This window comes from Cutaneotrichosporon oleaginosum, assembly GCF_008065305.1.
Source record: "Cutaneotrichosporon oleaginosum strain ATCC 20508 chromosome Unknown ATCC20508_contig05, whole genome shotgun sequence".
In the NCBI taxonomy this organism is placed as follows: domain Eukaryota; kingdom Fungi; phylum Basidiomycota; class Tremellomycetes; order Trichosporonales; family Trichosporonaceae; genus Cutaneotrichosporon; species Cutaneotrichosporon oleaginosum.
The window spans coordinates 1,587,575-1,614,519 of NW_027072174.1; the positions used below are offsets into that span (position 1 = coordinate 1,587,575).

The window sequence follows — 26,945 nt, forward strand, 5'->3', positions numbered from 1 at the left end:
GCGTCTTAAGCATTTGATCTTTCCCGTTTCGTCCTTCTTATCTAGGCACTCCACGTTTGAAACAGATGCGTACCAGACAGGCCAGACGTTGGCAGAGCTCCAACCTGACAGCACAGGTGACACGAGTTTAGGCCATGTTAGTTTGTCCCGAGAGCGATTCACTCAGCGCAGGCGACCAAGCGAAGTAGGTGAAATCGTCTTTTGTGTCGTGTTCACGGCGATGAACGTTGTAGACCATCGACTGGGACCTACTCAGTGAAAGATGAGGACTGAAGTCTAGCGCATCTGCTTCATGCATCAGACGTGGCCATCCAAGGATGCCTCGGTCCGTCGATCTTAGTTGGATCACAATCGGGTTCCAGGCTGCAGTCTGAGGCGAACACCACCCCCAAATAGCGCCTGTCTCCTACGTGACTATACTGTGCACATGTGTGCATCGGGTGCGGATCCTCGTTCTGTCTTTCACCTGACGCTGGTTGACAAGATTGTGCTCAGAATCACCAGTGAGTGGCGTTGGAATTACGAGGGCCACACCGCCGTGCGGATTCAGATCACGAGAGGTGTATCTGACTGTCGATGAAGCTGGAGCTTTGCTTCGTTCGTCATGGAAATGGTGGCACCCCAATGTGCTCGGCACATATGTGTTACGCATCATATGCAAGTCGCTGCGGCAGACCAGCCGTTGATTTAGAGACGATGCGGTACTCGGTGACTGATGCAGTATGGTGGCGACGCAGTGAAGCCACAAGATCAAGGGTCGCCTTGCACTTCAGCCACCATCAACCATACGCGTGAACGCGTGCCGTTGGATCAATGTTGAAGGACACGCACCGTTTTGCCACCCAACACCCACATCACGTGACTGCCCTGAACGGATTTTGCAGTCGACACTCGACACGCTCCTCTTGACCCACCCAAAAGCTGTTCTCTTTCCCCGCACATCTTAATTCCTCTCTTGTATCCCTCCTCCGGTCTGGTTCTCGACACCGTCCAAGGGTTACTCAGTGGCCTAGCAACTGGTGAGGACTGGCCGTGTTCTTGAGAGGAATAGAGCTCACGCTCGCGTTTTCTGCCGCACTCCGCACGCGCCGATCAATGAATACCTTCTCCGTCGCATCCGCACCTCTGCTGTACAATATCGTTTGCCGCGCATCGTGCACCTCAACGCTCGCTTGCATCTGACTAAATACGTTTGGCAGCGCAGTCTTTCCCAATCAAACTGCACACTCAGAAAAGTGTATGTTGTGTTCCACTTTGTGCTTTGGCTAACAAGTAAGAGAGACGGACGCCTATCGACGAATTTGCATTCTCCACATTCTCCGCACATCCTCGAATCATTCACTCGAGCCAGCACCATGGTCAAGTATATCCTCGTTGCCGGCGGTGTCATCTCGTATGTCCCACCATCAGGGCGCACGCTCCCATGCTAACCGACAGCGGTATTGGCAAGGGCGTCATTGGTACGTAGCTTCAAGTCACCGGGATGTCTCCTAACCTCAGCCTCGAGCACTGGCCTCCTTCTCAAAACTGCCGGCTACAAGGTCACCTCGATCAAGATCGACCCTTACATGAACATTGACGCTGGCACCATGGCTCCCACTGAGCACGGTGAGCTTGTGCTCGGTTTGAATTGACGCCAGGTGAGGTGTACGTACTCAACGATGGCGGTGAGACCGACCTTGACTTGGGCAACTACGAGCGTTATCTCAATGTTTCGCTCGGCAAGGATAACAACGTTACAACTGGCAAGGTGTACTCCCACGTCATTGAACGCGAGGTTAGTCCCTTCCCACAACATGTCAATTGACACCAGCGTCGCGGTGACTACCTTGGCAAGACGGTCCAGATTGTGCCGCACCTCACGAATGCAATTCAGGATTGGATTGAGCGCGTGGCCAAGCGCCCCGTCGACGAGACTGGCGAGGAGCCGGATGTGTGCATCATCGAGCTTGGCGGCACCGTCGGCGACATCGAGTCGGCGCCTTTCATCGAAGCAATGCGCCAGTTCCAGTTCCGTGTTGGCCCCGACAACTTCGCGCTCATCTACGTCTCCCTCATTCCTGTCATCGGCGGCGAGCAGAAGACAAAGCCGACTCAGGCTGGTGCGCGTGAACTCCGTGGTCTCGGTCTGAACCCCGACCTGTTTGCCTGCCGCTGCGAGCTTCCCCTCCAGGCCGCTACCATGGAGAAGATCGCCATGTTCTGCAACGTTCCCGCCAAGCAGGTCCTCGGCGTTCATAATGTCAGCTCGACGTATCACGTCCCGCTGCTGCTCCGCGAGCAGGGTCTTGTCGACTTCCTCAAGGGCCGACTTCAGCTGAGCACGATACCCGTATCGCCTGCGCAGAAGAAGAACGGCGAGCAGCTCATGACGCGCTGGCGTGACATGTGCGTTAGCTCGGAGCGCTTCTTCGACCACGTTGACATTGTCCTGGTTGGCAAGTACACCACGCTTGAGGACTCGTACATGAGTGTCGTCAAGGCTCTCGAGCACGCGTCAATGCGTTGTGGGCGCACCCTCAAGCTTCACGTAAGACCAATTCTTCCACATGAACTGACCACAGTGGGTTGACTCGTCGGATCTGGAGGCCGAAATGGAGACTGATGATCCTGTTCGCTACCATGGCGCATGGAGTGCGCTCTGTTCTGCTAAGGGTATCATTGTGCCCGGCGGTTTCGGCGTGCGCGGGACTGAGGGCATGATCACGGCTGTCAAATGGGCGCGTGAGCAGAAGGTTCCCTTCCTGGGTATTTGCCTCGGCTTCCAAGTTGCTGTTGTCGAGTGGGCACGCAATGTATGCGGTCTTGGTGGTAAGTTGTCACAGCGCGTCCAGAGGCTGACATCAGGCGCCAACTCTGCCGAGCTGTCCAAGGACACACCCCACCCCGTCATCTGCTTCATGCCCGAGATATCTAAGACGCACATGGGTGGCACCATGCGTCTCGGTCTCCGCCCCACCATCTTCGAGCCCAACACGGAGAAGTCGAAGCTGCGCCAGCTCTACGGCGGTCACAAGATCGCATGGGAGCGCCATCGCCACCGCTACGAGGTTGAGCCGCAGTACGTTGAGCGCCTTGAGGCTCCAGGGCAAATGCGCTTCATCGGCAAGGACGAGCGCGGAGAGCGTATGCAGATGCTCGAGATCGAGGACCACCCCTACTTTGTTGGTCTCCAGGCCCATCCCGAGTTCTGCTCGCGTCCCCTCAACCCCTCGCCCCCCTTCCTGGGACTTATCGCCGCTGCATGTGGCGGCGGCATGCTGCATGAGCAGCTCGAGGCATCAAAGACTTATGTGGACCCCCACCCCGAGAGCGCCAAGGTTGTTCCGGCAAGCGAAGCTGCTACCGAGGGCGCCAAGGGCCGCACACAGGCGATCGAGGGTCTCCGAGTTGGGGAGGAGGAACAGGTAGTCAACGGAGTTTAGTTAGAGAGTTTGATGGATGTCATGGTCATGTTATACGATCTCAACTGCGTCGTTCCAGAGTGAGAATCGGGTATGTTGATGAAGTTACATTGAGAAGTACACAACGGGGCTTAGGAGTCTCTGACCTTGCGGAGGGAGAGCCCGGTGGCGAATAAACAGCACGAGATATGGCGAGTGATATGAGGGAGTGGGCGGTGCCAGACTAGCAGCCACCAACTTCTGGCACGTCAGCGGCACGAAGCGCGGCAACTCACGCTCAAGCAACACCTCAAGGACATCGCCGTCCTCCATCTCCAAGTCCTCGGCAGTCTGGTTGTCGAGGATACGCGTGCCGTCAAAGAGGAGGCTATTGTCAGCATGCTGCGTGGACAAGGCAATGCCTACCGGATAGCAGCAGGATCCTGGCCCACGCGGTCAGCGTAGGCGGTCTGCAGTCAGTCCTGGACACTCTCAAGCCCTCACTTTAAGCTTGTTCAGCTTGGTAGTCTTCTTGATCTTGAAGAAGACCTCAGACGAGTCTGTCGCACGGATCTTGATGTTGAGAGTGTTGTCGTCTGGCTTGGGCTTGGATTCGGCGTTAGGGGAGGCGTGCTCGGACATTGTGTAGAAATGGATCTGCTTGTGAGGGCAAGAGGGAAAAGCTGCGAATGAGTGAGAGGATGAAAGTGGAAGGAGAGTGCAATTGGGAGATTGACAAGAGGGAGAACAGCCGCCCATCAACCAAGGTCATCATGTCGCGCCCTGCCTTACAATCGGTGTTGACGAGGATCACGGTGGACGATGCGGATCTGCCACGCAGACCCAACTCCGTAATTCCGCTTTTTCCACGTGATTCTCGCGTGTATTGCTATGAGTCACCGCGAAGACTGAAGACGCATCTGCGCCTCGGCTGTCGAGCGGGTTGCCTTATTAGCTCATCTGAAAGTAGTTCAGTCACCCTCCTTCTGCGATCCATCCTCCCACCCACATGTCCGCATAAACAACATCAACGAAACAACAACCTCACTCCATTCACTGTTCTCCCAGCTGTCTCTACTCCGGAGCCGACGCCACGCAGGTCTTGGCCCCTTCTTAGAGTGCATCCCGCATCCCTCTTCTGTGCTTTGCCAGATATCCGCCAGGGCGTTCAATCACCTCACTCGGTCAGATCGAGGACCACTGGCCCCATTGCGTTAACATCTGCGTACACCCTTACGTGTGCAGTTGCGGCGTCTCCTCTCTGTCAAGGCCAGCCGTCGCAACTACCCCATACGACTCTGCTTGCTCCGTTGCTGCGTCCTTAGTCTCGCCGCTTGCGTTCCCAGGCCGGTGCGTCCCGTCCTGACCCCGCATCTGCATGCTTATCACCTCCACCTCCACTCCGATTTCTGCGCTCTATCCAATCTCCGCCTCCACAGCGTCACCGCATTGAACATGCCGCGTCGGGGCGTGCAACCCGCTGTGGCTGCGCCCCTACCCCCGCCTCCGCCATCGCCCAACGTGCAGCGCTTGCGACAGGATTGGCGGTGGGCAGGCATTAGCCAGTTCGTGTGGACGTTCTCTGACGCCTTCGGACTTGTCGACTGGGACATCGAGGTGAGCCGGAGTATGAGTAGTCGGCTGACTGCAGACTCTTGAGCACGATTTCGACGGCACTGAGACTCAAGTTATACCCGATCTCATTGCAAAGATGCTTTACGCACTCACATGGAATCGCCAGATAAAGTAGGCCATGCTCCCAAAGGAACGCTGCTAACACCAGTCGCGACAACGCCTTCGAGCACCTTCACAAGCAATGGCTCAAGAGAAATCCCGAAACGAACCCTTTTGGTTCACTCGACGAACCGATCACCTGGCACGCCTTGGGATTGTCCCAGAAAGTGGAGGCCCTCTGGCAACTTACTGAATGGCAACTCGCAGACCCGACTCGATTGCGCTCCCTTCTCAAGACTGAGGACGACCCAGCTTCTTGGCGCGTCGACCCCGTTGGGTGGGACAAGGCAGGTAACACCTACTACTTGTTTGATGGTGGGTTCGGACTGAGACGTCGCTTATATGTAGATAATCGCCTTTGGGTTCAGCGTCCGCGGCCGCAGCCGCCGCGCCCTCCAAAGACGACTTCAATCAAAGCTAAGCGCAGCCAGCGCTCTGTCAAGCGCTCCGACGTCTCTTCTACAAAATCACATAAGAAGAGCGCTCCCAAGGAGATTGCGACCGCCGAGCCAGATGTAATGTCCGAAGAAACGGTTTCGGGACCTAGGAAACGCACGCAAGTTAAGTTCTACGGCAACGTAACGCCTACTGTTGAGGCCTTGAGGCGTGGCGGCCCATTACCTCCAACCCCTCGCTCAAGCCGCACCACAAGAAGTTCGGCTCGTACTGGCCCAGTACCAACTTCTACTTTCTCTCCACTCAACTCGCCATCCCAGCCTCCTCCATTGCCGCGCGGAACACGCGTTAGCCGCCGCCTCCGCAATGTAGACGACGAGTGGCAGCAAATTCCAGACGAGTGGTTGCAGCCTACCACCAAATCAAGAGCTGTCGAGCAGATCGCTTCCGAAAGCGCCGCGCTCAAGCTTGCTGACGGGGATGAGAGCGATCTGTCTGATTTGACGGACGAAGAGGAGCATCAGGCAGAGCTCCAGGCTACTCAGGCAGCGCGGATGGATCGCCCAAAGGAAGACTCGCCCTTGTCGGAACCGCCCGAGCCTTCCACTCCCCCAGATATTCCTGTCGATGTTGCGGACGATGCCTACCATTCTGAGCCTGGAGATGTCGATCAGGAGGAGGAGCCCGGGCGCGACTCCAGCGGTGAATTCGTCAAGGAGGACCCGGACGAGGTCGTGGCACATGAGCCGGAAGGCCATGCCAAAATAGATGCTTCAATCGACGAGGGGACCACGTTATCGAAGACCAGCAACGAGCTATTGAACTTCGAGGGCGGCCCCTTGGATACTGACATTACCTCGGCCAACGAGGGCGCGGTTGACGAGAACGCCGACAAGGATGTAAAAACCATCACTTGTTTGGCCGGGCCGAGTGACGGAGCTGTCGCGGCGGACCAAGAGGCCGTAAAGGTGGAAGAGCCCACCGAACGGGACGAAGTTAAACTCGCTGCTCGGGAGGCAGCAAGTGTGCCTGCAGGCTTCATCGAATGGGAAGCTGTAAGTCTCACACGCCTGTAATACGGACGGGGCTGACGGCGAAGGTTTGCGTCACGCTCTACGACTGGAGGACGTGGCCGGAGCAATTCGCCAAGTCTCGCGATCCAGATGAAAAAGCTCTTTATAAGCTCTTAGTGAACGACGTCGCGCCTCAAATTATCGAAGGGCTGATGGTGAGTCATCTAAATCTCTCTGGTCACTGAGATTGCAGGCCAAAGAGCAGGAGCGCCTCAAACAAGAGGCCATCAATAACCGCAAGCGATCATCGCGTATCGCCACCCGTGAGCTCGCGCGAGAAGAGGAGCTGCGTCGAGAGCAGGCGCAGCGCGAGATGGAGGAGCGAATGGAGCGCGTGCGACAGGAGGAGGCCGCTCGAGAAAGGGCCCAGGCCGAGGACCTCGCGCGCGAGCAACGACGCGAGGCGAGGTTGCGTGAACGCGAGGAGCGACTCGCTAGCCGCGAGGCTGCCATCCTCGCCCGCGCTGAAGCCGAGGCCATGGAGAGGGAGCGCGCTGAACGGAGGAGAGAGCGCCGTAAGCGCCGCCGTGACGGTGAGGACATCGAGTCGTCATCTGAGGATGGCACTTCTTCGCGTCCTCTCACACGGCCACAGACGCCGAACATGGGCGACAACTCTTTGGGCCAGGACGCCTCAAGTGCGCAGTCTTGGGAGCTCAAGTGTGAAGTTTGCAAGCGCCAAGGCTGGAATCTGTCCGATGATGACGACGTTGTGTGTTGCGATGACTGTGGGCGCTGGCAGCATGTGAAATGTCACGATCGTAAAGACCTCGCCGCTGGTTTCGGCATCCGCGATTGGGACAAGGTCGACTTTCGCTGCTCGGAATGTGAGGCACGCAAGAGCAAGCGCCCGCGTGTCGAGAATATTGCACCTCCCCAGGCGAACGGCGGTCGCCAACATGTCCCTCCCGAGAATGGGTCGAGTGGTGCCCTCGGTTCATCGCACGCCTCAATCACTTCCCGCGAGGATACGCATGTTCCTCGCACCCATGGCTATCACCCCTTGCATGCTCTGCCAAACCCGCAACATCAACATCCTTCCCAAGGCTTTCCGCATGCTGCCAATGGCAATCCCTTGCGGCCCGTCGCTGTCTCCCAGCACGTCGCTGCTTTCTCGCATGTGCAGCACTCGCACCACCAGCGCCAGTACCTCCAAGATTCCCATCACCTGCCGTCGCCCACTCTATCGCATCACCCGCACACCTCGCCCCAAGCGAGATACCATTCAACTCCCCAGCCTGCCCCACCGTTTGCACATCGCGCAGATCAGCCGTCGTTGGGTCACATCTCGCCGCACCCCGGCTCCCGTATGCCTCTGTACAGCGAGCCTCACCTTCAGCAGGGGCAGCCTTTCCGCCCAGTGTTCGCGGCCTATCAACGAGAAACTCGTGACCCGCGCGTTGACCATCCGCTGGGCCCGCACCGCCAGCAGCCACAGCAGCCACAGCCGGGCGTAACCTTCCACCGTGATTACTCCATGCCTAACGGGGATGGGCACGTGCCGCAACATTATGGGTATCACAACACCTCCCCCACCTCTCAGACACATCCGATGCCGCCACAGCCGATGCCGTAATCAAGCACCGGAGACACCACCAACTTCGGTATTGTCATATTAGTCATATTGACCCGATATGCAGCTCTTCCACAACGTGCCCGAAAGAGGGGTCTGTAGCGGATCGTACCTCTGCGAGTAGCAGTACCTCATGATGTGTATCTGCAGCACTACATATATTGAGCTCAACTATCTCCCGCGCCTTGTCTCTCTCAACCGCCACGCTTGTCATAAGCGCATCCTTTTCACTCATCCCCTCTCTTTCTCCTCTGCTGACCTTGCGGGTCTTATATTCAATTACTGAGGGTAGAGGACAAGAGGGTGGCTCCAGGACTTACTATGTGGCGGTGGCGTGTGGCGGTGGCGATTCAATGAACTTTGACCTGGCAAAGTTCAACAACATCAGCACCGCCCTGATCCCTGGGTCGTCATTGCCTTGATAAAACGCGCGCGGTCAAGGCAGTTCCCAGATCCAAGTCCCCATCCTCCATCGATATTAAGATGACCGCCAACCTAGCCCCCACCCCATGCTGTGATTGTGGGCGCCCGTATCCAGCTGGCGTCAAGTTCGAGACGTGCAAATCGGCTCCCTTCTTTCCCGAAGTGAGATAGGACCCCTCTCATCTGCACACGTACTAACCACACCAGGCGCGCGACACGATCAAAGCAGCGCTGGCTAAATATGACGCCGAGCTCAACGCCATCTCGGACTACATTCACGCCAACCCGGAGCTTTGCTGGAATGAGACAAAGGCGCACGCACGTCTTACCTCGTTTCTCTCGGGGGAAGGCTACACCGTCGAGGGCTTCGACCAGTACCCTACGGCCTTCAAAGTGTCCTACTCGCGCGGCAATGGACGTGTCTTCGGTCTCAATTCGGAGTATGACGCTCTGCCGGGCATTGGGCACGCATGTGGACACAACCTGATTGCCGTGACGGGCTTGGGCGCGTTTCTTGCCATTCGGGCAGCGATGGACGCTCATGATATCAGTGGTACCGTCACGCTAATCGGCACACCCGCCGAAGAGGGCGGCGCGGGCAAGTGTGCCCTCTACGAGGCGGGTGCGTACAGCGGCATCGGCGCCTGCATGATGCTTCATCCAGGTCGTGGGCTGGAGCACGTTCAAACGAGCGGCACCGTCATCCGCTCGTACGCACTCCAAGGTTTCGATGTCGAGTATAAGGGCAAGCCCGCGCATGCTGGCCTGTCGCCCTGGGAAGGAGTGAATGCTCTCGACGCCGCAACGACGGCATATACTGCCATCTCAAGCCTTCGCCAGCAACTTACCCCCGATACCCGAGTGCAAGGCGTGATCACAGATGGAGGGTCGGCTGCAAACGTCATTCCGGACCGTACGGCGCTGTCGTACATTGTGCGCACCAACACTGCCAAGCAGCTCAGTACGACTGTCCCTCGCGTCATGGCATGCTTTGAGGGTGCGGCCACGACGTCGGGATGCACTGTAAGCACCAAGACTAGCCACAAGCTCGACGAGCTGCGTAACGTCGAGGCGCTTGGGGATGAGTACGCCCACGTCATGATGGATATGTTTGGGGACGCGCCGGGTGGTACCCACATTGAGCTTGCGTACGGCGAGACCATGGGCGCCAGCACCGACTTCGGGAACATTACCCATCTCCTTCCGGGGTGCCACCCCATGTTTGGCATCCCCACGGCGCCGGGCGCGTTCAATCACATGCCTGAGTTCACCGCTGGTGCCGGGTCCAAGGCGTCCTTTGACGAGAGCATGAAGCACACGGCTGCAATGGCCGCCGTTGGGGTGCGTTATCTCCTTGACGAGAAATTCGCAGACTCAGTCACTACCGGCTGGACGACAATGATGGAGAAGGTTAAGAATGAGTAGGGTCAGAAATGAGTGGGCTTAGTTCGGACTATAAGAAGATGCATGTCACTCTCACCGGAAATCACTTTGTCAGGAAGTAGTATATCGGGAACTCTTGAGCCTGTGCCGCGTTGAGTGATCTGGCATGTAACTTCTAACGTCAACACCTCAGGTCCTGCACAAGCCATGCACAAGCCACATATACAAGTTTCTACTTTACAGCTTGTGGGCGGCACCCTCAATCTCATTATAGAGGGCGTCAATGGCATCGCCGAAGTACTTCGCGGCAACGTTGCGCTTGACCTTCTGCGTCGGAGTCATGAGGTCGTCATGGAAGGGCTTAAGCGTGGGGTAGATACCACGGATCATCTCGAAACCGTTGAGCTTGTTCTTCTTGGCGACCTGCTCGAACTGCTTAATGAGATGCGCGCGAACCTTGGGGTCCTTGACAGCCTCTTCAAGGGCAGCCTCATCGGTGGGCGCGATCTTCTTACCGAGCACCTGGGCGACAAGATTCGACGCTAGCGTGGGCTCAAGAACTCCGACAGCGACAAGGCTCGAGCGGAGAGAGTCGGCGTGCACAAGCAGTGTAGCGTAGAGCGGGTTGAGGGCGTATACGCCCTCAATCTTCTCGAGCGCAACATACTCGCCCTGGCTGAGTTTGACAACGTTCTTGACACGATCCACAATCTTGAGGCGGCCGTACTGGTCGATCTCGCCAATGTCGCCGGTGTGGAACCAGCCATCCTTAAGGGCCTTGTCCGTGTTCTCCTTGTCATGCAGGTAGCCAGTGAAGACGTTGGAGCCGCGGATGCACACTTCGCCGCGCGGATTGGGCTTGTCCTGATGGGTGTAGCCCATTTCGGGGACATCGAAAAGACGAACCTCGTTGCACGGCTGGATCTGGCCCACGGTGCCGATGTGCTGCATGTCCTCAGGAATACCCTTCGAGGTTGTGCCGACAGTCTCCGTCAGGCCGTAGCCCTGAATAACATCACAGCAGAAGCAGATCCGCAGGAGTTCGTGCACGGCTGCCGAAAGAGGTGCGGCGCCGGACGACATGTACTGCACTTCGCCGCCGACAAGGGCACGGATTTTGCGGAAAACGAGTGCGTCATAGACGCGGTGGTGGACCGATCCGTTTGTACGGCTGTTGGCGAGCTTTGTTGCAACAGCGCGGCGGAGAAGCGCACCCTTGAGACCTGGGGCGTCCATCTGCATCTTGATGGCAGAGTAGACGCGGTTCCAGACGCGGGGCACGCCTGGGAAGAAGTTGGGCTTCATGATCTGCGCATCCTCGAGCAACTTGGTGGTGTCGCCGGTCGACAGGCAGATGGTACCAGCGCCCCCAACCACCAAAATCTGGAGGAAGCGTTCGTAAACGTGAGAAAGCGGCAAGTACGAGAAGAACTTGAACCCGGGCTTGTCAAAGTATTCGCCTACGCCATACGAGTTTGAGATAACGGCTGAGGTCATGTTCCAGTTGGAGAGGATGACACCCTTGGGATTACCGGTGGTTCCGGATGTGTAGGAGATTGTGACAATGCGGTTCTGGTCAATGTCCTGCTCGTCATCCGCGACTGTAGGAGCAACAAAGTTGTCAGGCTGGGCTCCCCACTCCTCCATCTCGAGCTGGTCAAGGAGGAGGATGCCGAGAGACGCGGCCCACTGGCTTAGAACATCGCGCTCGGCAGCGGTGATGGGATCCATGGTCACAATGACGCGTAGCGAGGGGCAACGGGGCGCCATGCGAAGCAGCTGAACAAGGTGGTGCGAAGAGGAAAAGATGATAGGGAGGGGGCAGTGGTTGGTGCTGTATGTCAGCTGAGATGTAGGTACTCATCACCCACATGTACTCGGCAGTGTCGGGGCCAAGAGTCTCGTACAGCGACGCCGACACCAGGCCGTATGCGTGACACGCGAAGTCAATGATTTGCCACTCCTCACGATTCTGGCTCCAAATGCCCACGGCCCAGCCGCGGCGAGCGCCGTTCTTGAGCTTGTCGCCCCACTTGGGAAGGCCAGGAGTGCAGATCTCAGGGGGCGACTGGACATCGGCAGGAAGATTGGGGTCGCGAAGGCGGCCGAGGCGCTCGAGCGTCAGGAGAGCCGAGCCGACGGCATTGCGACGGCGCTGGACCTCTCCGTAGCTCATGTCCACGGTCTTATTGGTCCATGTCGGCTTCTCGCCCGGCTTGGTCGCAGGAGCTTGCAGACGCCGGCGGAACATGGCCGTGTCTGGCGACTTCTCGACAGCTGCGCTTCGTTAGGGGGGTGAAAACAGACTAGTTGCGCAGCACTTACTTCGGTCAAAAAGTTCAGCGAGCGTGCGAGGGTGGGGTAGACCCTGGTCATCGTAGCGAAGGACAGACGAGTCCCAAGTACCGTTGACCCAAGCAGCTGCCAGAGTGAGCCGAGCTCTTGCGCTCCTCCCTCAAGTTCACTCACCGCTGGTAGCGCTGGTCTCGGTGCCCGGTACCGGCTGAACGTATTAGCGCACAATGGTTCGGAACACGCACGACGCTCTGTTTCTTGATGTCAAGCGTGTCGGGGTAAGGGACGAGCATGATGAGAAACGGAGGGAGTGTGGGCGAAGTCGCAAAGTAAAGGGAGGGTGAGGTGAGGTATGTTGTATGCCGTTACAAGCGGCAGATGAGCAGATGGGAGATAGAAAGATGGAGATCGGGGAGAGTTGAGGCGGAGACAGAAAGTGCGTTGCAAGTAGTATAGTAGAAGCAAAAGCGGGACGAGCTCCACGACGAGCGACGGTCCTTTGAGACCGCGATTCGTATGCTCCGGTTAATGCCAGCACGCCAGATACCCGGAAAATCTGGAGCCGCTCCCCTCGTCCCATCCCCCTATACTCACTGCCCTCACCGCAACGCGAGTGCTCCATCTCACGCCCCTTGCCCCTCTGACGCCCCTTTGCGATGGTGTCGCTCCAGCTACGGAACGGTCTTTTGTAAACTGCAGACTCAGGAGGAATGGGAGTGATTTTCAGATCCATACAGCCCTCTGTGGAGAAATGGAGGTCGTCCGTACTCACCTATGGAATCAAGGATCAAGGAACGGACGATTGATCGGGGCACGTGGGGGTCAGCTCCGGCCCGCCACCTGCCAACCTCAACCGGTGATGGGGGCACCAAATGAGTTACAATCCTAATAATTGAGATGAACGCGTGCAACCATACATGAGCTTGCATTGTAAACTGTTCGGGTATCGGGTCACACAAAAAGTAGCTGTCTCGTGCAATTGCATTGGGGAGACAAGATGTCGGGTGATTACTAGCGCCATCTAAGAAATCACTAAACCTCACTTGGACTCCTTGTCAGCCTCCTCACCGGACCCAGGGCCCCCAACCTGGAGAGACTTGGGCGTTGGCACGGTGGGAGAGCCGATGGACGAGAATGCTGGAGTCTGGCGGGCCGCAGGAGCATCGCCAGCATTTGCGGTGGCGTCCGAGTCCTCTGAGTCGATGTGCGCGTCACCGTCCTCGTCAACTGCCTGGATTTTGGCACCGCCCTCTGTGTCGATCACGTTAAGCTGTGGTTAGATCGCCTTCATCAAGCCAGACTCACGCTGGCATGGCCGTCATTGACGGCGTGCATTTCGTCGTCATCGTCGTCGTCGCCTGTCCTGAAGGAAATGCCAGATGCGCCCAGAATGCTCGCGATATGGACGAGGCCCCCAGCGCCAGCAATTCGGAAGCCACCGCCAGAGAAGCCACCCGAAGATGCCGGCGCCTGACCAAAGATGTCGGGAATCGACTCTGGGGTGTCACGGCCGACCTTATTGTCCACGCGCTCCTTGACCCAAGCCTGCCACTCCTCGGCGGTGCGGCCGCCGAGCAAAGCAACAATGACGACTGTCATGTTGTCACAACCGATGCCGCCCGTCTCCGAGTCAGTTGCAAGACACTTGACCATCAGGTCCTCGCAAATCTTGCCCAAATTGTCGCCATTAGCCACGGCGCGACGAACGAAGTCGATCACTTGCTGCGAAGACAGACAGTCCCAGATACCTGCACTATTAAACACTGTGTTTTCGGGACGAATGAATAAGCGAACTCACCGTCACATGCGAGCACGAGGAACTCCTCCTCGCCATCCAGTGTGTGCATCAGAATCTCGGGGTCCGCAGTCACAATCTGTTGCTCGGGTTGCAAGGTAAAGTTTTGCTTGAACTCAAAGTCACCGATGGCACGCGAGAGGGCGAGGTTGCCTGCGCGTCAGCGGGAAGGGCGTGCGAGGAGTTGCGCACCATTGACACGTCCAAACTCGACGAAGCCTCCAGCCGCAGTGATACGTGCAGTCTCCTCCTTGTTGGTTGGCTTATGATCGTAAGACATGGCCTTAGCTTCGCCCTTGTACCCAAGCACCGAACGCGAGTCGCCAGCGTTGGCAACAAAGATGCGGCCATCGGGAGTGACGAGGCCAACGACTGCTGTGCAACCCGAGGGGTCGTTGAAGAAGGTGGGGTCGGCGCGAAGGTCCTCGTCAGTCTTAAGGAAGACCTGCTTCAAAGCCGTCTCATAGTCGCCGGCCTCTGAGAGGTTAGTAGTGCCCGAACGATCACGTACTGTATGCGTCAAGGTTGGCAAGACGGGCGTGGAGCGTAGTGCCAGAAAACTTGGCGACCGTCGAGCCGCCATGGCCATCAAACACTGCGAATAGGGCGGGACCTTTCTCCTCCTTGCCATCGTTGGTTACAGTCGACCCCTGCGGCTGCTCGACTATGCCTTCAGCAGGAGGGGCATCGGAGCCACCGGGGGGAAGATAGAGATGCACCGAGTGCGAGTCCTCCATGCCTGAATGTTAGATCGACTTAATTTGCAGTCGAGCTCACTTATCCGCCAGCCCTGCATGTCGGATAGCCCGACCCAGAACTGCTTCTCCCGCAACACGACGGTCGTGTGCTTCTCCGTCACTGTTTATATCATCGGGCGGATGGGATGGGGTAGATCGAGGAGACAGTGTATGATCGCAAGCAAGACGTGTTGAGCGCATGTGGTCAACATCTTTCAATGACGTGTGAGAAATGACTAACCTGGCTCAGAGAGAGTTTGGCCCTGCAAACAACAAGAAAACGCGTCAGCATTGTGGAGGCGCAGTGGCGTCTGCGCTCGGCCGGCCAACACGCTCGCTCTCAGATAACGAGCGTCTTGCACCGAAGGAGCGGACGATGAACTTGCCACCTACCATGTTTGTGAATGAACGTCGAGGGCGCGATGGATGCGATCGTTACAACGAGGATATCTCAGCGGGGAGGAGAGCCGGAGGGAGGCGGATAGGAAGGGTTGGGGGGCGGGGAAAAACGCGTCCGATGCGAATGAAGAAGGATGAGGGGGGCCAAGAGTGACGGTAAAGGTCGGGAGGTGCACGACTTGACGCGTGCCGACCAAGTAGATGGGATGCAAAGAGTTGTGAGGATGAAGACGACACGAAGAAGGATGAAAGAGGAGAAGCGAACTGATGGGCCGCCCCAGCGGTTGCTCGGTGGCCGGACGGGTGGCTCGGTGTCTGGGTGGCGTGCCCTTGCTCAGTGGCTCAGTGGTATGTGTGTCAAGGGGAGGGTAAGCGGGAGCAAACCGTGGCGGGTGCATGGGGCCCGCGACCTTGCGCTGGCGGCTGGATCATGGATAACATGGGCGGGGCTGCTCTTCCGTCAACGGAGCGATCTGCACCACCGCAAGATCGCAAGAGACGGCAGCCCGACGACCGAAGCTGTAGTTTTATGAAGATCCCGGTCCATTATTCCTCTGACTCTCCTTTCTAATCTTTGACCCTCGGCGCCTTTCTTGCTTCCCCGATCTCTCATGACTACTGGCCTGACTGGCTGGCTTGACCGGACCAACGTACTCATTATCTGCTGTGATTGCCTCTCGTAATATATATAACATGGCGGCCAGAAGACCGACACGGCGCCGGATAGTGAAGTGTTAATCATGCGCGAGGCATTGCCTTGCACTCGATGCCTGTCGGACGATTGTGGTTGGGTTGCGACCTCAATGCATGTGAATCAATGCAGAGCCCTCATTCCGTTCATCCACGTAACTATAGCGCTATTGTGTCGCGACGAGATGGCTGCTGGTAGGCAGACGGCATGGAGATCGGTTGCAAGGCGCAACCAAGCTTCTCAATGCAACGGAGCGGAGATAATCGTTAGTCCACTGGGGACCCCGCAAAAACGTTCGTGTCGGCGTTAACCTTTTGTTTATGTGTGCATCCCTTTAAATCTTAACACTCCGCCTGGTTGGTCCTAGTCTGGTCGCGGCACCGTCTCACTCACCCCTCAAGTCTGGTGAGTGCGCACGACGTCCGTCCCCGGTATCACCACTAACTTCTCCAGACTGTCAAAAATGGCCCCCGCTACCAAGGGTGAGCAGCACCGAGCTCCCGTCCGAGACCAAACGTCTGGAACCTGCGCGCGCGATTTGTGGAGGAGAGTAGCGACTGTCGGGGGAAAGGTCACCGCAGTGCAGGAGGGCGGACGACGTGATCTGGCCGTCGTCTGAAGTGTTGGCTCTGGGCGCCCCTCTCGGCGCCGCGCTGAACAGACGGCAGATGGCAAAAGGGAGCGCCTTGACAATTCTTGGGTGGCGGAGATGTTGAAGCGCGCGCAGCTTTCGATGAGTCTGGACGGAGGGAGATGCAGGACAGCGAGCGCTGCGCATCAGCGTGCAGCGTGCTCTCCTATCTGCGGCGTGAATAGAGCTGATTTGCAGCTACCCCCGAGGCGAAGGCCAAGGCCGCGAAGAAGGCGGCCCTCAAGGGCACCCAGTCCCACGCGGCGAAGAAGGTGCGCACCTCGGTGTCCTTCCACCGCCCGAACACTCTCCGTCTTGCGCGTGCCCCCAAGTACCCCCGCAAGTCGATCCCCCATCTTCCTCGGATGGACCAGTTCCGCACCATCCAGCACCCCCTGTCGACTGAGTCGGCGATGAAGAAGATTGAGGACCACAACACCCTCGTCTTCATTGTTGACCTGCGCGCCAACAAGCGTAACATCAAGGACGCTGTGAAGAAGCTGTACGACGTTGAGGCGGCCAAGATCAACACCCTGATCCGGTGAGTACCTCTGCTTGAATTGTAGATCTCTGAGCTGACTTCCAGCCCCGACGGCAAGAAGAAGGCTTACGTTCGCCTTACTGCCGACTACGATGCCCTTGAGGTCGCCAACAAGGTGAGTCAGCATGCCCGTGCCGGCCAAGCGCAGTATCGCTAACATCAGATTGGCCTCATCTAGTTCCTCTTTGGGTCGATAGTGGGGGATGCATTGTTACATGACAGCTAGTTCGATCAGTCACACCGTGAAAATCTCCCTGCGTTCACCATTTGCAGAAACAACGTCGCCGTTGTTCAGCTTGGTGCGGTCTCGTTCCACAAATGTAATCCTGCCATCCTCACGGACGAGGATGACGGTTGCGACGCGAGTCGCATACCAGCGTGACTCCTGGTCCTCGCCTGCACTATCAGCGGGACCCAGGCCTTTTGCTCCAATCCGGATTGGGGCGACCTGTGTAGCGTAGGTCATGTCGACCGGGCTGTGGACTGGGGGTGCGGGACTGGAGTCAGCGGACCGCATGATCCTGGTAACTTGCGATAGCAGGTCCATCATACGTTCAACGAGCTGGTCTTCCTCCTCATCATTCCGCGCCCATTCGGTGAGTGACTCTGCCATGCGCTCCTCGCCGCTTTGAACCTTGGGATACGGCTCTGTCAATGGCGAGTTGGACATGCCTTTGCACCCGCAGTCATTGGGGTGGAGAAGCGGTGGACTTGACCGGTTGCTCAGATAGCCCGCTTCCGGTTCTAGCCACGCGCCGTTCCGCCGCTTCAGGTTGAAGAGGAGGAGGTTGAAACCAACGTAGCGCGCCGGGTCGATGTTTGAGAGAAAGTCGTTGACCGACGGTGCCTGTTCCGGCGGGGATGCGAGGAACTCCTTCAGCAGGTGGCCACGAGAAGGCGCATTGGGGGGAGGCTCGCGGATGGGGTATCTGATGTTGGTGCTGTGTGTCAGCGTCTCCATGAATCCCGTATTTGCCTACAGGATGCCGATGCGCAGATCCGACGTAATGCCGAGCCATGTTCCTTTGTCGGGGCTACCGAGGTCGCGGCCGCAAAGTACCCAGTTGTCATCCCGCGACTCGTCGTCGAAGTTATGCCATCCGGCTTCAGAGGCAGGCCGGTCGAGGAATTCATCGCGATTGGCAGCGAGGATTCTGCAGGTCAGCGCAGGCCCTGCAAGCGTGTTCACAGCTTATAGCCTGGTTGCGACTGGGTGTAGAACACAATGCACATGACGGGTGACGAGGCGATGAAGAAGAGCAGCAGTGTGAAGTCAGAGCACAGCTTATAACCAGGCAATCCTGGCCTGCGTAAATCCCGGATGAACATTACCGGATACGACACGAGCGTCAGGGATACTCGATTTGCGTGCCACAGACAACTCTCATAAACAATTACACTAAATCTGTACAAATGCTTGACTGCCTAGACTATTCTACACTTCGCGGAGTACAACGTCAGCCCACTGTCGTCCACGATCATCCTGCACGCGGAAGTTGTTCTTCTCTAGGCGGTCTTCCCCCCATTTCATCAGGCGGAGAAGTCCTGCCACCTTTGTCTCCATTCCCTGGCCTTGACTCTCAAGGATTGCGGCGTTGAGCTCTTTGGCAACCTTGGCACGCTGTGTGCGCTTCATGAGCTGAGTGATGGCCTCAAAGGACGCATCAGCAGAGGCGTCGTCTTTGGCGAGGTCGGGGAAGGCGAGGAGTGCCATAGTGCGTTCGAGATCGGCGAGAAACTCCGGATTTTGAGCACCACGGGGAGCGAGCTCAAGGGTGGCAAACTGGAGAGCCTCCTCGACCCGGTCCGTCCGGATGAGCTCGATAAGGCGAAGGAGAAAAAGGTGAAAGAGCAGAGGTGGATTTGTGTCGAGAATCTGCCAGAGTCAATATGTGCCCAGACGGTATATAGGGCCCCTCATATCAGGTCTGTGATTGTTCAGGTTTTTCAACATGGCCTTGCACGAAGCCGGCTCAGCGTGGTGCATGAAGTTTCATATCATCGGGGCATGGTGCGTCACAGTGACTTACCTCTGGGTCCAGCTCATTAACGCGGCGGACGGCCTCCTCAACGCGACCGTCCTCAACTGCTTGGCGTATTTCCATCCGCTCCTGGATCATGTCCTGATCGATGGTTGAGGAGATACCCGTCTCGCGCGCAAATTCCACCGCGGCGTCAGAGAACCCTTCGACGACAAGGTAGTCAAACACGAGGGCATTGAGGTCGCTGTGTGTTAACTCAAGGATGAATTTGAGCACGATAGAGGGAGAGAAGCGCGATCAGAGATGCAAATATATAAGGTGTCCTCAAGATTGATAGGAGAGATTCCCACTTGCACATAGAATATCATCCGGGAAGCGGCGGTGAATGGGCTAACTCACTCTCTGGACACGGATGCGGCCTCGAGCTTGTCCTCCCATGTCTGGGTGTCAGATGTTTGTCCGGCCACGCCCGACTGCTGCAGGCCATTGCCTGCGACGCTAGCCGCCATGATGCCTCTCAAAGCATGTGACTGGGGTGGCGAGATGTCGACAGACTTGTGTAGTGAGATGTGCAGAGGTGCAATATACTGCCATGATGCTGGCCAAACGGGGCGCGAAGGGGGGCCGGCGATAGGCTTTATCATGCGTGTGGCAGTCAGTAATGCGCCATCGTGGGAAAGCTTAAGACACCAAGATCTGGATGTCGTCATGTAAACAAAAGCGAAGCCAACGACTGTCCATGCCATCCAGCATTCTACCATCCATCGCGATATCACCCGGACTCGAATGGAAGACTACCAGTTTTCAAAAGTGTACAAGGCAAACTCCGCCGCTTACTCTCCCGGTTCCACTTTCATCGCCACGGCGTCGCAGAACACAGTTGTCATCCGCTCCACATCGTCCCTCGAGAGCATTCGCACGTGGGCGTGTGCTGTCCCGGACAGGTCGAGAGGGGATAGTTCAAGCACGCATGGCGTCCATGAAGTAATCATTGACTATCTTGAGTGGTCTCCGGGTGGAACTCACCTCCTGGCGTTCTCACACTCCAATGGACTAGTCTGGGTGTTTGACCTCCCCAAAAATGAAGTCGTTGCTCGGGTCGGAGGAGATGTCCTTGAGGCGACATGGGGGGGAGATTTCCTGCTGACGCAGATGGAGAGGGTAAGAAGGCGGCGCCGCGGGCGCTGACAACCAGGGCCTTGCGCTGTACGATTTGACTTCAGGCCGCAATCTCTTCATCCAGAACGCGCAGGGTGAGCAAGCCAGTTGGCAGACACCGCGCTCATTCAAGGCTATGCATGGTCGCCCGATAGAAGCTACATAGCTGTGTCTGAGCGGCACCAGGGAAAGCAGTATGTCGGCGTCTACGACAAGAAGACGTTAGTCCGAGTGAGCTAATCGCCTTGGCACGTCACTGAAACTAGCACTTCGAGGTGCTCTCGGCAGACACGACCCACATCAGTTGGAGCCCTTGCGGGAAATGGATTGCGCTGCTTGACTGGACGCTTTCTGTTCGTTCTCGCCGAAACGAATCTGACTTTACAGCACCATGTCTTCTTTTACTCTCCAGTAGGAGTCTACATAGGCACATACGCCCTTGACACTTCTTCAAACGCTGCCCACGACCTTGTGCAGTCCATCAAACGGACAGCGTGGGCGCCAAACGGACGGCACTTTGCAATTGGCGACTCAGGTGGCTTAGTGCGCATTGTGGAGAGCGAGAACTGGACCTCGATTGCGAGCTTAAGGGGGTATCAAGGCATCTCTATCCATGAACCGGTCGTGCCCCCTTGGACAGGGGAACCCCCCAGTATAGTGCAGTGTTAGCTTCGATCGTGTGGCCTTTCTGACGCCTAGTTGAGCCAACTACCATATCACCCACTGGTTCAGCCATCCACTGGCTGGGTTTCAGCCCAGATGGAACCGTCTTGTTTTTCGGACAAGAGAATGTTCTCCATATCGCTGCGTTTCTCGTGGATTCGGTGTCGCCAACGCCGGTTATCGAGGCGACCGTCTCCATCTCCTTCAACGCCTCCATCAGAAGTGTCCAATACTGTCCAACATCCAATCGCATCGCCATCGTGACACGGACGCGGTACTTATACCTATATGACGGGCTGGGCGTCGAAGGTGTTGAAATCCCCGACGGTAAGTTCATCGCCTTCGCGTCTGACATAGCAGCCCATTCTTTCGGCGCACTATCCGTCCGCTGGGCACCCGATGGTAGCTCGGTCGCGATTTGCGACAAGAGTTCCTTTTGTCTTGTCTACGAGGATCCAGGGGCGGAGGACGCCAAATGGGACGAGATGTAGGCGCTCGAGCTCGCGTACTGTGACATGCACCAGGAGTATGGGTTTAACAATATTGGATCGAGCAAGTTTAGGCGCTCAATATACTACATATTACTAGGCGGTTGTTGACATACAAACAAAACACCGGTTCGCGGATGTGGGACCTGTCGTTGTCTAGCCGAACAGCATGGAGGCTGCCACATCTACATCTCCCCCAGCGGCCTCCAGAAGCTGAGCAGCCTGCTCGGGTGTAGCGCCGAGGCTTACAAGCTGGTATGAGCCTGGCGACTAAAGGAGTTGCTTACAGTCTGTATGTCTGCCGATATCTGTGTAGTTCCGGGAGCACGCGAGGAGCCGGCAATGGCAGTGCTGGCAGAAGCCGTGGGTTGCGAGGTTGTCTGCGATGCCAGGTCATTGAGGTCTGCAACAGGATTCTGACGAGCCTTCTCGGGTAGCTCGTGTTCCGACAGAAAAGGGATACTAACGTCACCAATGCGCAGGCAATTGGCAGACAAGTCAATGCAAGCTTGGTGGCGCTTGAGCATGTCCAGACCGAATAAAAGATCCACTGACTGGCCTTCAAGCACAGAGAAGGCGACAGGGAGAAAGAGGTTGCCCAGCTTCATCTGCGCTGAGTGCACACGCCCTAGAATTTTTGCTGTTCCGACGCCTTGCGCGATGCCTGCGAACCGCTTGTCGATGAGACGCATGATGCCACACGCCTCAGCGCACTCTGGTGAGACTGCTGTCAGCGGTGGAGCGCAGGAGGAACGCACTGATAGTCGACTGGGCACCAGAGTCCACGAACGCTTTGACACGATGTCCATTTACCTCCACGTCGATGTAGAGCATCGTCACTCGTCCAAATGATTCAGGCAGATGGATGAGCTGAGACTCACACACTGTAACTCACAGAATATTCCATCGCATGTGACATGTTTTCCAGAACCGCCTCCATGCGGATAGCCTCCTCAATCTTCTTCTGGGCCTGGGGCTGTGAGCACAGGATATCGATACCTCAAGCCTACCTCGATGTCGTACGGGTCCGCATTCAGGAGCTCGGTTTGCCGTTCCTTTTCCGCGGTAGCGCGCCTCATGCGATCGGACTGTTGGCGAACCATGTCGCGGAAGTTCGATCCTCCAGCTTGAATGGCGGCTGCTAGGTCGGGGTTGGCCAGAAAGTTAGCCACTGCAGTTCAAATATGATCGCGCTGCTACACACCTGGCGCAGCTGATTCATCAACCTGGGATCCCCCAGAGCCTGAAGGCGCATCCTTTCAAAATCCTCGTCTGCAGACGTCGAGCCTGACGCTCCAGATGCAAAGGGTTGGTGATCACTGAAATCAGCTGGTGGTCCTCGGTTTCACTGACCTAAAGGTGAGAAACAGGGTAGCGCTACCACCTTGTAGCCCGTAGTCAGCGAGAGACTTCTCTGGCAAGGTGAGAGCCACGCCAGAGTCAGTGGAAAGCGTCTGATTCCCCACGGGCGCGCCCGTCTGACGTATCAGTAGTTGTCTGTGGCCACTTGTCTGTGACTTACTTCAGCCTCCACGAGCGCCTTAACGTCGCGAACCTCCATGGACGGGTCCACCTCGTGCTCATACACGTTTTCGGGGGCGATAATGGTGAGCCGCATGTTGTGTGGTCAAGTTACGGAAGATATGTCATGTCGTTTGAACAGTCCTTGGTTGACCTCCACCGACGCTGCTGCTGCCACACAAAGGAATGCCGCAGAATGCCGCAGGGAACTGCTCCAACTCGAGATCTGCGTTTCTTCTGTTGTTAAACCATTGCACCAGACGACGACGCCTCTGCTCCTCCCTCACGCTTTGGCTGTCTCTCACCCTCACGTCCTTGTGACTTCGCTGGGAAAAAGTGCTTCGAATGAGCCTGCGCAACCGAGTCTTGAGTACGCCTTGCTCTCCCTTGTGGGCCGGGCGTAATTTGACAACGGTACATGGCCCATGTCCATGTCGCGACGTCAGCATGGAGGGAGAGAGAAAGATGGAGATGAGTTGGAGGAGCGTCGCCATGGCAACGCCCGCCGCCAGGGAGCTCGATGTTCTGGCGTTTGGTCTGACATGGCAAAGGAGACGGATGCATCGGTGTCAACGCTCTTCGTTGGCTCTCATGTCACATATCTTGCTACGCATCGCCGTACTGTCCATCCGGAGCCTTCAAAGCTTACGCTTGAGCTCATCGTATGACGTCCGTATCTCCTCTTGAGATAGCTTCTCGTGAGCACCGACGCTACGGTCCTTACCCCTTGGACTAATATCATCAGCGTATGTCTGCCTATTGAACTTACTAGGCCAACCAACGACGAGACCCGCCTTATCGCCGGCGTCGGCGGGCTTGGGAATGTAGTGAAAGTGGACATGATCAACCTCCTGGGAAGGTAAACGGCATAGTTACAGATATCCTCAGTCAATACGAACCTGATGAGCGGGACGGCCATTGTTCTGTCGTTAGCGGCCGTCCGTTCGTTCCCCTCACTTGAAGAATGTTGTAGTTCTCGTTACCCTTGCAACGTCAACTGTTGTACAGACTAGACTGGCCTCCTTACTGAGGCTGAGGCTATCTTCGCGAGCGCAGGGAGGATGTCGCCCATCTGATGGTCTGGGAGGTCGGATAGCTTGGCCGCGTGGTCTGGATATTTAGCGAGAATACTGGCGCATGTTATGCTGTTCAGGTCGACCTCGATGTGTTTCCCAGTCGCAGGCCCTATTCCTCACCATGCCCACAGAATATCTCATCTCCAGCGATGTGGCGATGGCAACTATCCTTCCACAGATGTCCCAACTTCCACTCCTGCGAACTGGAGTCTCACGACTTACACTTCGGAATCACAAGGCAGTGCCCCCTCGCGATGGGACCAATATCCATGAACGCAAGCATAGTTTCGGTTTCAAGAAGCTTGAAGCTAGTCGAGGTCAATAACACAGCAATGCGACGGTGCGACGCACCAAGGAATGTCGCCTGCACACGGAATAATGGTCAGAGTTTGGGCCATTCAGACCGCTTCACTGCCACATACCCTTGACGATTGTGCAGAAAATGCACCTGAGGGGGTCAGAAGAGAAGGTTTCAGAGCACATCTTGCTCACGATGACTGAGACGACATCTGGACAGTGTCTTGAGAGTAAGTGATAGATCGTTGAGTGAGTGACAGCAAGGTGCGAGAGTAGGTGGAGGTTGGTGACGTCGCAGCGGAGGTCACCGACATGACACCCTTTCATGTAGCCAATGGCAGAGCTAAGTTGGTGTCGGGCCCGACCGCCCGAATTTGCGATTGAGCTGAGTGGATGGAGATCTCAGAGAGTCTGGAGATAAAGACGTTCAACAAGAGGAGGCCGCCGACACAACTATCTGATTCTACGTTACTGATCGATTGAGTTAAGCCGCTCCTTCCACAATGTCACACTATACCACCTCCCTCACCAACCACACCACTGAGAACTATCTCAAGCACGCCGAGTTCGTCTTCTCGGACCAGCATGCATCCCCGATCCTTAGTATGCTGAACCCTCAGCCTGGTCAAGCGATTGTCGATCTCGGTGCTGGCACAGGGCACCTTACTGTCAAGATCAAGCAGGCTGTAGGCGACTCCGGAACCGTCGTAGGCATCGACTCCAGCGAAGACATGGTGAGCCGTCCTTGTTTCCAGTCATTATTACGCATCTGATGTTAGCTCAAACATGCAAACATCAGCGCGGTTCAGCTGGGCATCCGATACTTCAAGGGAGACATCCAGGATTACACCACTCTCGACCCCTGCCTCGAGGGCAAGTTCGACCTCGCCTTCTCTTCGGCGACGTTCCACTGGTGCAAGGCCTACCCTGGGGGCGTGGTGGAGACAATCAAGTGGCTTCTTAAACCGGGCGGACGAGCCGTATTTGAGTTTGGTGGATTTGGGAACACGTGAGCAAGATGTGGGGACAGCTGCTTACTGCATAGGGTTGGGGTTCGAGCTGCCCTTCACGAGGTTGTCAATCGCCACGGCGGTGATGCCACCAAAGTTGACCCGTGGTATTTCCCAACTGCTCAGCAATACTCTAAGGTACCCTCCATCACGTTGCTCGTCGCAGCTAACAAGTAACAGCTTTTGATCAAGCATGGTATGCAGCCGCAGCAGGTGCACCTCGTCCCTCGCCCAACGCCTTTGTCTACGGATATGGTTGGTTGGCTAAAGACCTTTGCGCGCAATACCTTTATGGCGGAGTTTGATCAGAAGGAGGCCGACGAGATGATGAAGGAGGTGAGCGAGATGACTCGACCCGACGCGTTTTGGTGTGATTCGGCTCCCGGCACGGGGATGGTTGCGGCCTCAACTTGCGGGCAGGGCTGTGCGAGTGGATGGGAGATAATGTACGTCCGCCTGCGGGGAATAGCCCACAAGGCGTCTTAAGTTGCGGACCCCCCGGACCTCTCTATGTATGACCGAGTCTCTCGCTCTCATCCGTGGAGTTTGCCATTTTAAGGCATAGCTTCCATGCGTCTGCGTGTCTAACAAGGTTGGCATTCGAGCTGCGTTGAGCCAGACAACCTTCCTTCTACTACAGCTCCACACCGCACACCTGGCTCATTGTGCGGCCTGCTGCAACGTCAATTATAATGCCACTTTCTTCTCTTACTCTTCACGCTGCGACCATACCTGAGGCCCTCCTCCCCTTCCGCATCCCAATCGAGGTCGTCGACGCCCGCAGGCAGGCGAACAAGCCAATCTCTCCTTCGCTCTCCCGTGCTATTGTAGTGATCGTGTCCCGAGTAGGTAAGCATGAACGCTGCGTAAGTGTCACGTCTCAGTTCGAAGCTGACAAATTCCATTGAGCTGACATGAGCACAATGCTGATCAGGGTTGGCTCACCTTCCTTCCTCCTTGCAACGAGATGAGAATGCTGCGCTTTTTGCCGGACGAGATCTTTTTCAATGCCAAGTCGAGCTTTTCCATCTCGAAAGCCCCATCTCTGCAGGATCAACGATTAAACCGAGATTGGACGAACGGATCGGCTTCGTCACTGGGACTGTCTGGGTCTACTCGGGAATCTGCAATTGTGTAGAAGCCGACATCCCATAACACTCAAGTTAGCTCAAGTTTGGACGCTCGTACTACGAGTTCCTCGCCCTGCTCTCGTTTGATCGCCTCCTTCGAACGTAAGATAGCTCGGCGGATGTATCGCCGTTTGTATCGCCAATCGGACCTCGCCGGGGCTCAAGCCTGTCCCATCAGAGGCTCCAGAATTGCAAAAGCAACAACCGTAGCTCACCTACAAGGCCCTTGGGAATGGCCCAGCTATGAAGACCATCACGCAAGCTGAGGCGGAGGTCATAATGAGGGGCAGTTGCCCAGTGCCGCTGGATGCACCACACATTCCTCTGGCGGAGGACAGGAAAGTTCTTGACGTCTTCCAAGTTATGGGTGGGGCAATTGGTAACGCCCCTTTGGTCGAGACTGGACCTCGCCATGCTGTCCAGCTGATGAAGGGTGAACATCGCATGCAAGCGGAGTAAGTATGTTGGACGATAAGATAAGCTGGGGCGCAAGGCGGGATCAAAGTACTAGTCGATGAGTCATCGACCGGCCACCGGCAAAGTAGCCGGACAGTCAGTGACACCTT

At 56.6% G+C, this 26,945-nt stretch overlaps 12 protein-coding genes across 12 annotated transcripts; 6 read left to right on the forward strand and 6 right to left on the reverse strand.

The window, feature by feature from the left end:
* Positions 1-1,355: 1,355 nt before the first annotated feature.
* Positions 1,356-3,425, forward strand: COLE_06159 (uncharacterized protein; the record flags this gene model as incomplete). The annotated part of the gene is made up of 7 exons (XM_018426083.2): positions 1,356-1,393; positions 1,438-1,460; positions 1,501-1,608; positions 1,641-1,777; positions 1,814-2,530; positions 2,565-2,811; positions 2,848-3,425. 7 exons carry the CDS (start codon positions 1,356-1,358, stop codon positions 3,423-3,425), a joined length of 1,848 nt encoding a protein of 615 aa, XP_018275999.1.
* An 84-nt stretch (positions 3,426-3,509) lies between these two features.
* On the reverse strand, positions 3,510-4,025 carry COLE_06160 (uncharacterized protein; the record flags this gene model as incomplete). Its single annotated transcript, XM_065626462.1, has 3 exons — positions 3,510-3,771; positions 3,810-3,853; positions 3,888-4,025. The coding sequence occupies 3 exons, from the start codon at positions 4,023-4,025 to the stop codon at positions 3,510-3,512; spliced, it is 444 nt and encodes a 147-aa protein (XP_065482273.1).
* Positions 4,026-4,838: 813 nt separating this feature from the next.
* COLE_06161 (uncharacterized protein) lies at positions 4,839-8,162 on the forward strand (the record flags this gene model as incomplete). The annotated part of the gene is made up of 6 exons (XM_018419834.2): positions 4,839-5,000; positions 5,035-5,129; positions 5,167-5,432; positions 5,466-6,568; positions 6,613-6,741; positions 6,780-8,162. The coding sequence occupies 6 exons, from the start codon at positions 4,839-4,841 to the stop codon at positions 8,160-8,162; spliced, it is 3,138 nt and encodes a 1,045-aa protein (XP_018275997.1).
* Positions 8,163-8,642: 480 nt separating this feature from the next.
* Positions 8,643-10,007, forward strand: COLE_06162 (uncharacterized protein; the record flags this gene model as incomplete). The annotated part of the gene is made up of 2 exons (XM_018421550.2): positions 8,643-8,744; positions 8,790-10,007. 2 exons carry the CDS (start codon positions 8,643-8,645, stop codon positions 10,005-10,007), a joined length of 1,320 nt encoding a protein of 439 aa, XP_018275996.1.
* A 195-nt stretch (positions 10,008-10,202) lies between these two features.
* Positions 10,203-12,553, reverse strand: COLE_06163 (uncharacterized protein; the record flags this gene model as incomplete). Its single annotated transcript, XM_018424281.2, has 5 exons — positions 10,203-11,799; positions 11,837-12,242; positions 12,291-12,386; positions 12,435-12,468; positions 12,506-12,553. The coding sequence occupies 5 exons, from the start codon at positions 12,551-12,553 to the stop codon at positions 10,203-10,205; spliced, it is 2,181 nt and encodes a 726-aa protein (XP_018275995.1).
* A 746-nt stretch (positions 12,554-13,299) lies between these two features.
* On the reverse strand, positions 13,300-14,851 carry COLE_06164 (uncharacterized protein; the record flags this gene model as incomplete). The annotated part of the gene is made up of 6 exons (XM_018424280.2): positions 13,300-13,530; positions 13,566-14,008; positions 14,059-14,208; positions 14,248-14,532; positions 14,567-14,794; positions 14,833-14,851. The coding sequence occupies 6 exons, from the start codon at positions 14,849-14,851 to the stop codon at positions 13,300-13,302; spliced, it is 1,356 nt and encodes a 451-aa protein (XP_018275994.2).
* A 1,494-nt stretch (positions 14,852-16,345) lies between these two features.
* COLE_06165 (60S ribosomal protein uL23) lies at positions 16,346-17,211 on the forward strand (the record flags this gene model as incomplete). Its single annotated transcript, XM_018426961.2, has 3 exons — positions 16,346-16,364; positions 16,712-17,054; positions 17,100-17,211. 3 exons carry the CDS (start codon positions 16,346-16,348, stop codon positions 17,209-17,211), a joined length of 474 nt encoding a protein of 157 aa, XP_018275993.2.
* A 78-nt stretch (positions 17,212-17,289) lies between these two features.
* Positions 17,290-18,287, reverse strand: COLE_06166 (uncharacterized protein; the record flags this gene model as incomplete). The annotated part of the gene is made up of 3 exons (XM_018421549.2): positions 17,290-17,995; positions 18,035-18,208; positions 18,244-18,287. The coding sequence occupies 3 exons, from the start codon at positions 18,285-18,287 to the stop codon at positions 17,290-17,292; spliced, it is 924 nt and encodes a 307-aa protein (XP_018275992.1).
* Positions 18,288-19,822: 1,535 nt separating this feature from the next.
* COLE_06167 (uncharacterized protein) lies at positions 19,823-21,348 on the forward strand (the record flags this gene model as incomplete). The annotated part of the gene is made up of 7 exons (XM_018419832.2): positions 19,823-20,197; positions 20,232-20,289; positions 20,328-20,425; positions 20,461-20,547; positions 20,582-20,858; positions 20,894-21,184; positions 21,218-21,348. 7 exons carry the CDS (start codon positions 19,823-19,825, stop codon positions 21,346-21,348), a joined length of 1,317 nt encoding a protein of 438 aa, XP_018275990.1.
* A 2,156-nt stretch (positions 21,349-23,504) lies between these two features.
* On the reverse strand, positions 23,505-24,225 carry COLE_06168 (uncharacterized protein; the record flags this gene model as incomplete). Its single annotated transcript, XM_065626463.1, has 6 exons — positions 23,505-23,561; positions 23,631-23,717; positions 23,766-23,789; positions 23,824-23,850; positions 23,894-23,976; positions 24,165-24,225. The coding sequence occupies 6 exons, from the start codon at positions 24,223-24,225 to the stop codon at positions 23,505-23,507; spliced, it is 339 nt and encodes a 112-aa protein (XP_065482274.1).
* Positions 24,226-24,742: 517 nt separating this feature from the next.
* Positions 24,743-25,735, forward strand: COLE_06169 (uncharacterized protein; the record flags this gene model as incomplete). Its single annotated transcript, XM_018424279.2, has 4 exons — positions 24,743-24,973; positions 25,019-25,248; positions 25,285-25,387; positions 25,430-25,735. The coding sequence occupies 4 exons, from the start codon at positions 24,743-24,745 to the stop codon at positions 25,733-25,735; spliced, it is 870 nt and encodes a 289-aa protein (XP_018275988.1).
* Positions 25,736-25,932: 197 nt separating this feature from the next.
* Positions 25,933-26,820, reverse strand: COLE_06170 (uncharacterized protein; the record flags this gene model as incomplete). Its single annotated transcript, XM_065626464.1, has 5 exons — positions 25,933-26,128; positions 26,199-26,294; positions 26,331-26,406; positions 26,441-26,545; positions 26,595-26,820. 5 exons carry the CDS (start codon positions 26,818-26,820, stop codon positions 25,933-25,935), a joined length of 699 nt encoding a protein of 232 aa, XP_065482275.1.
* Positions 26,821-26,945: the final 125 nt, after the last annotated feature.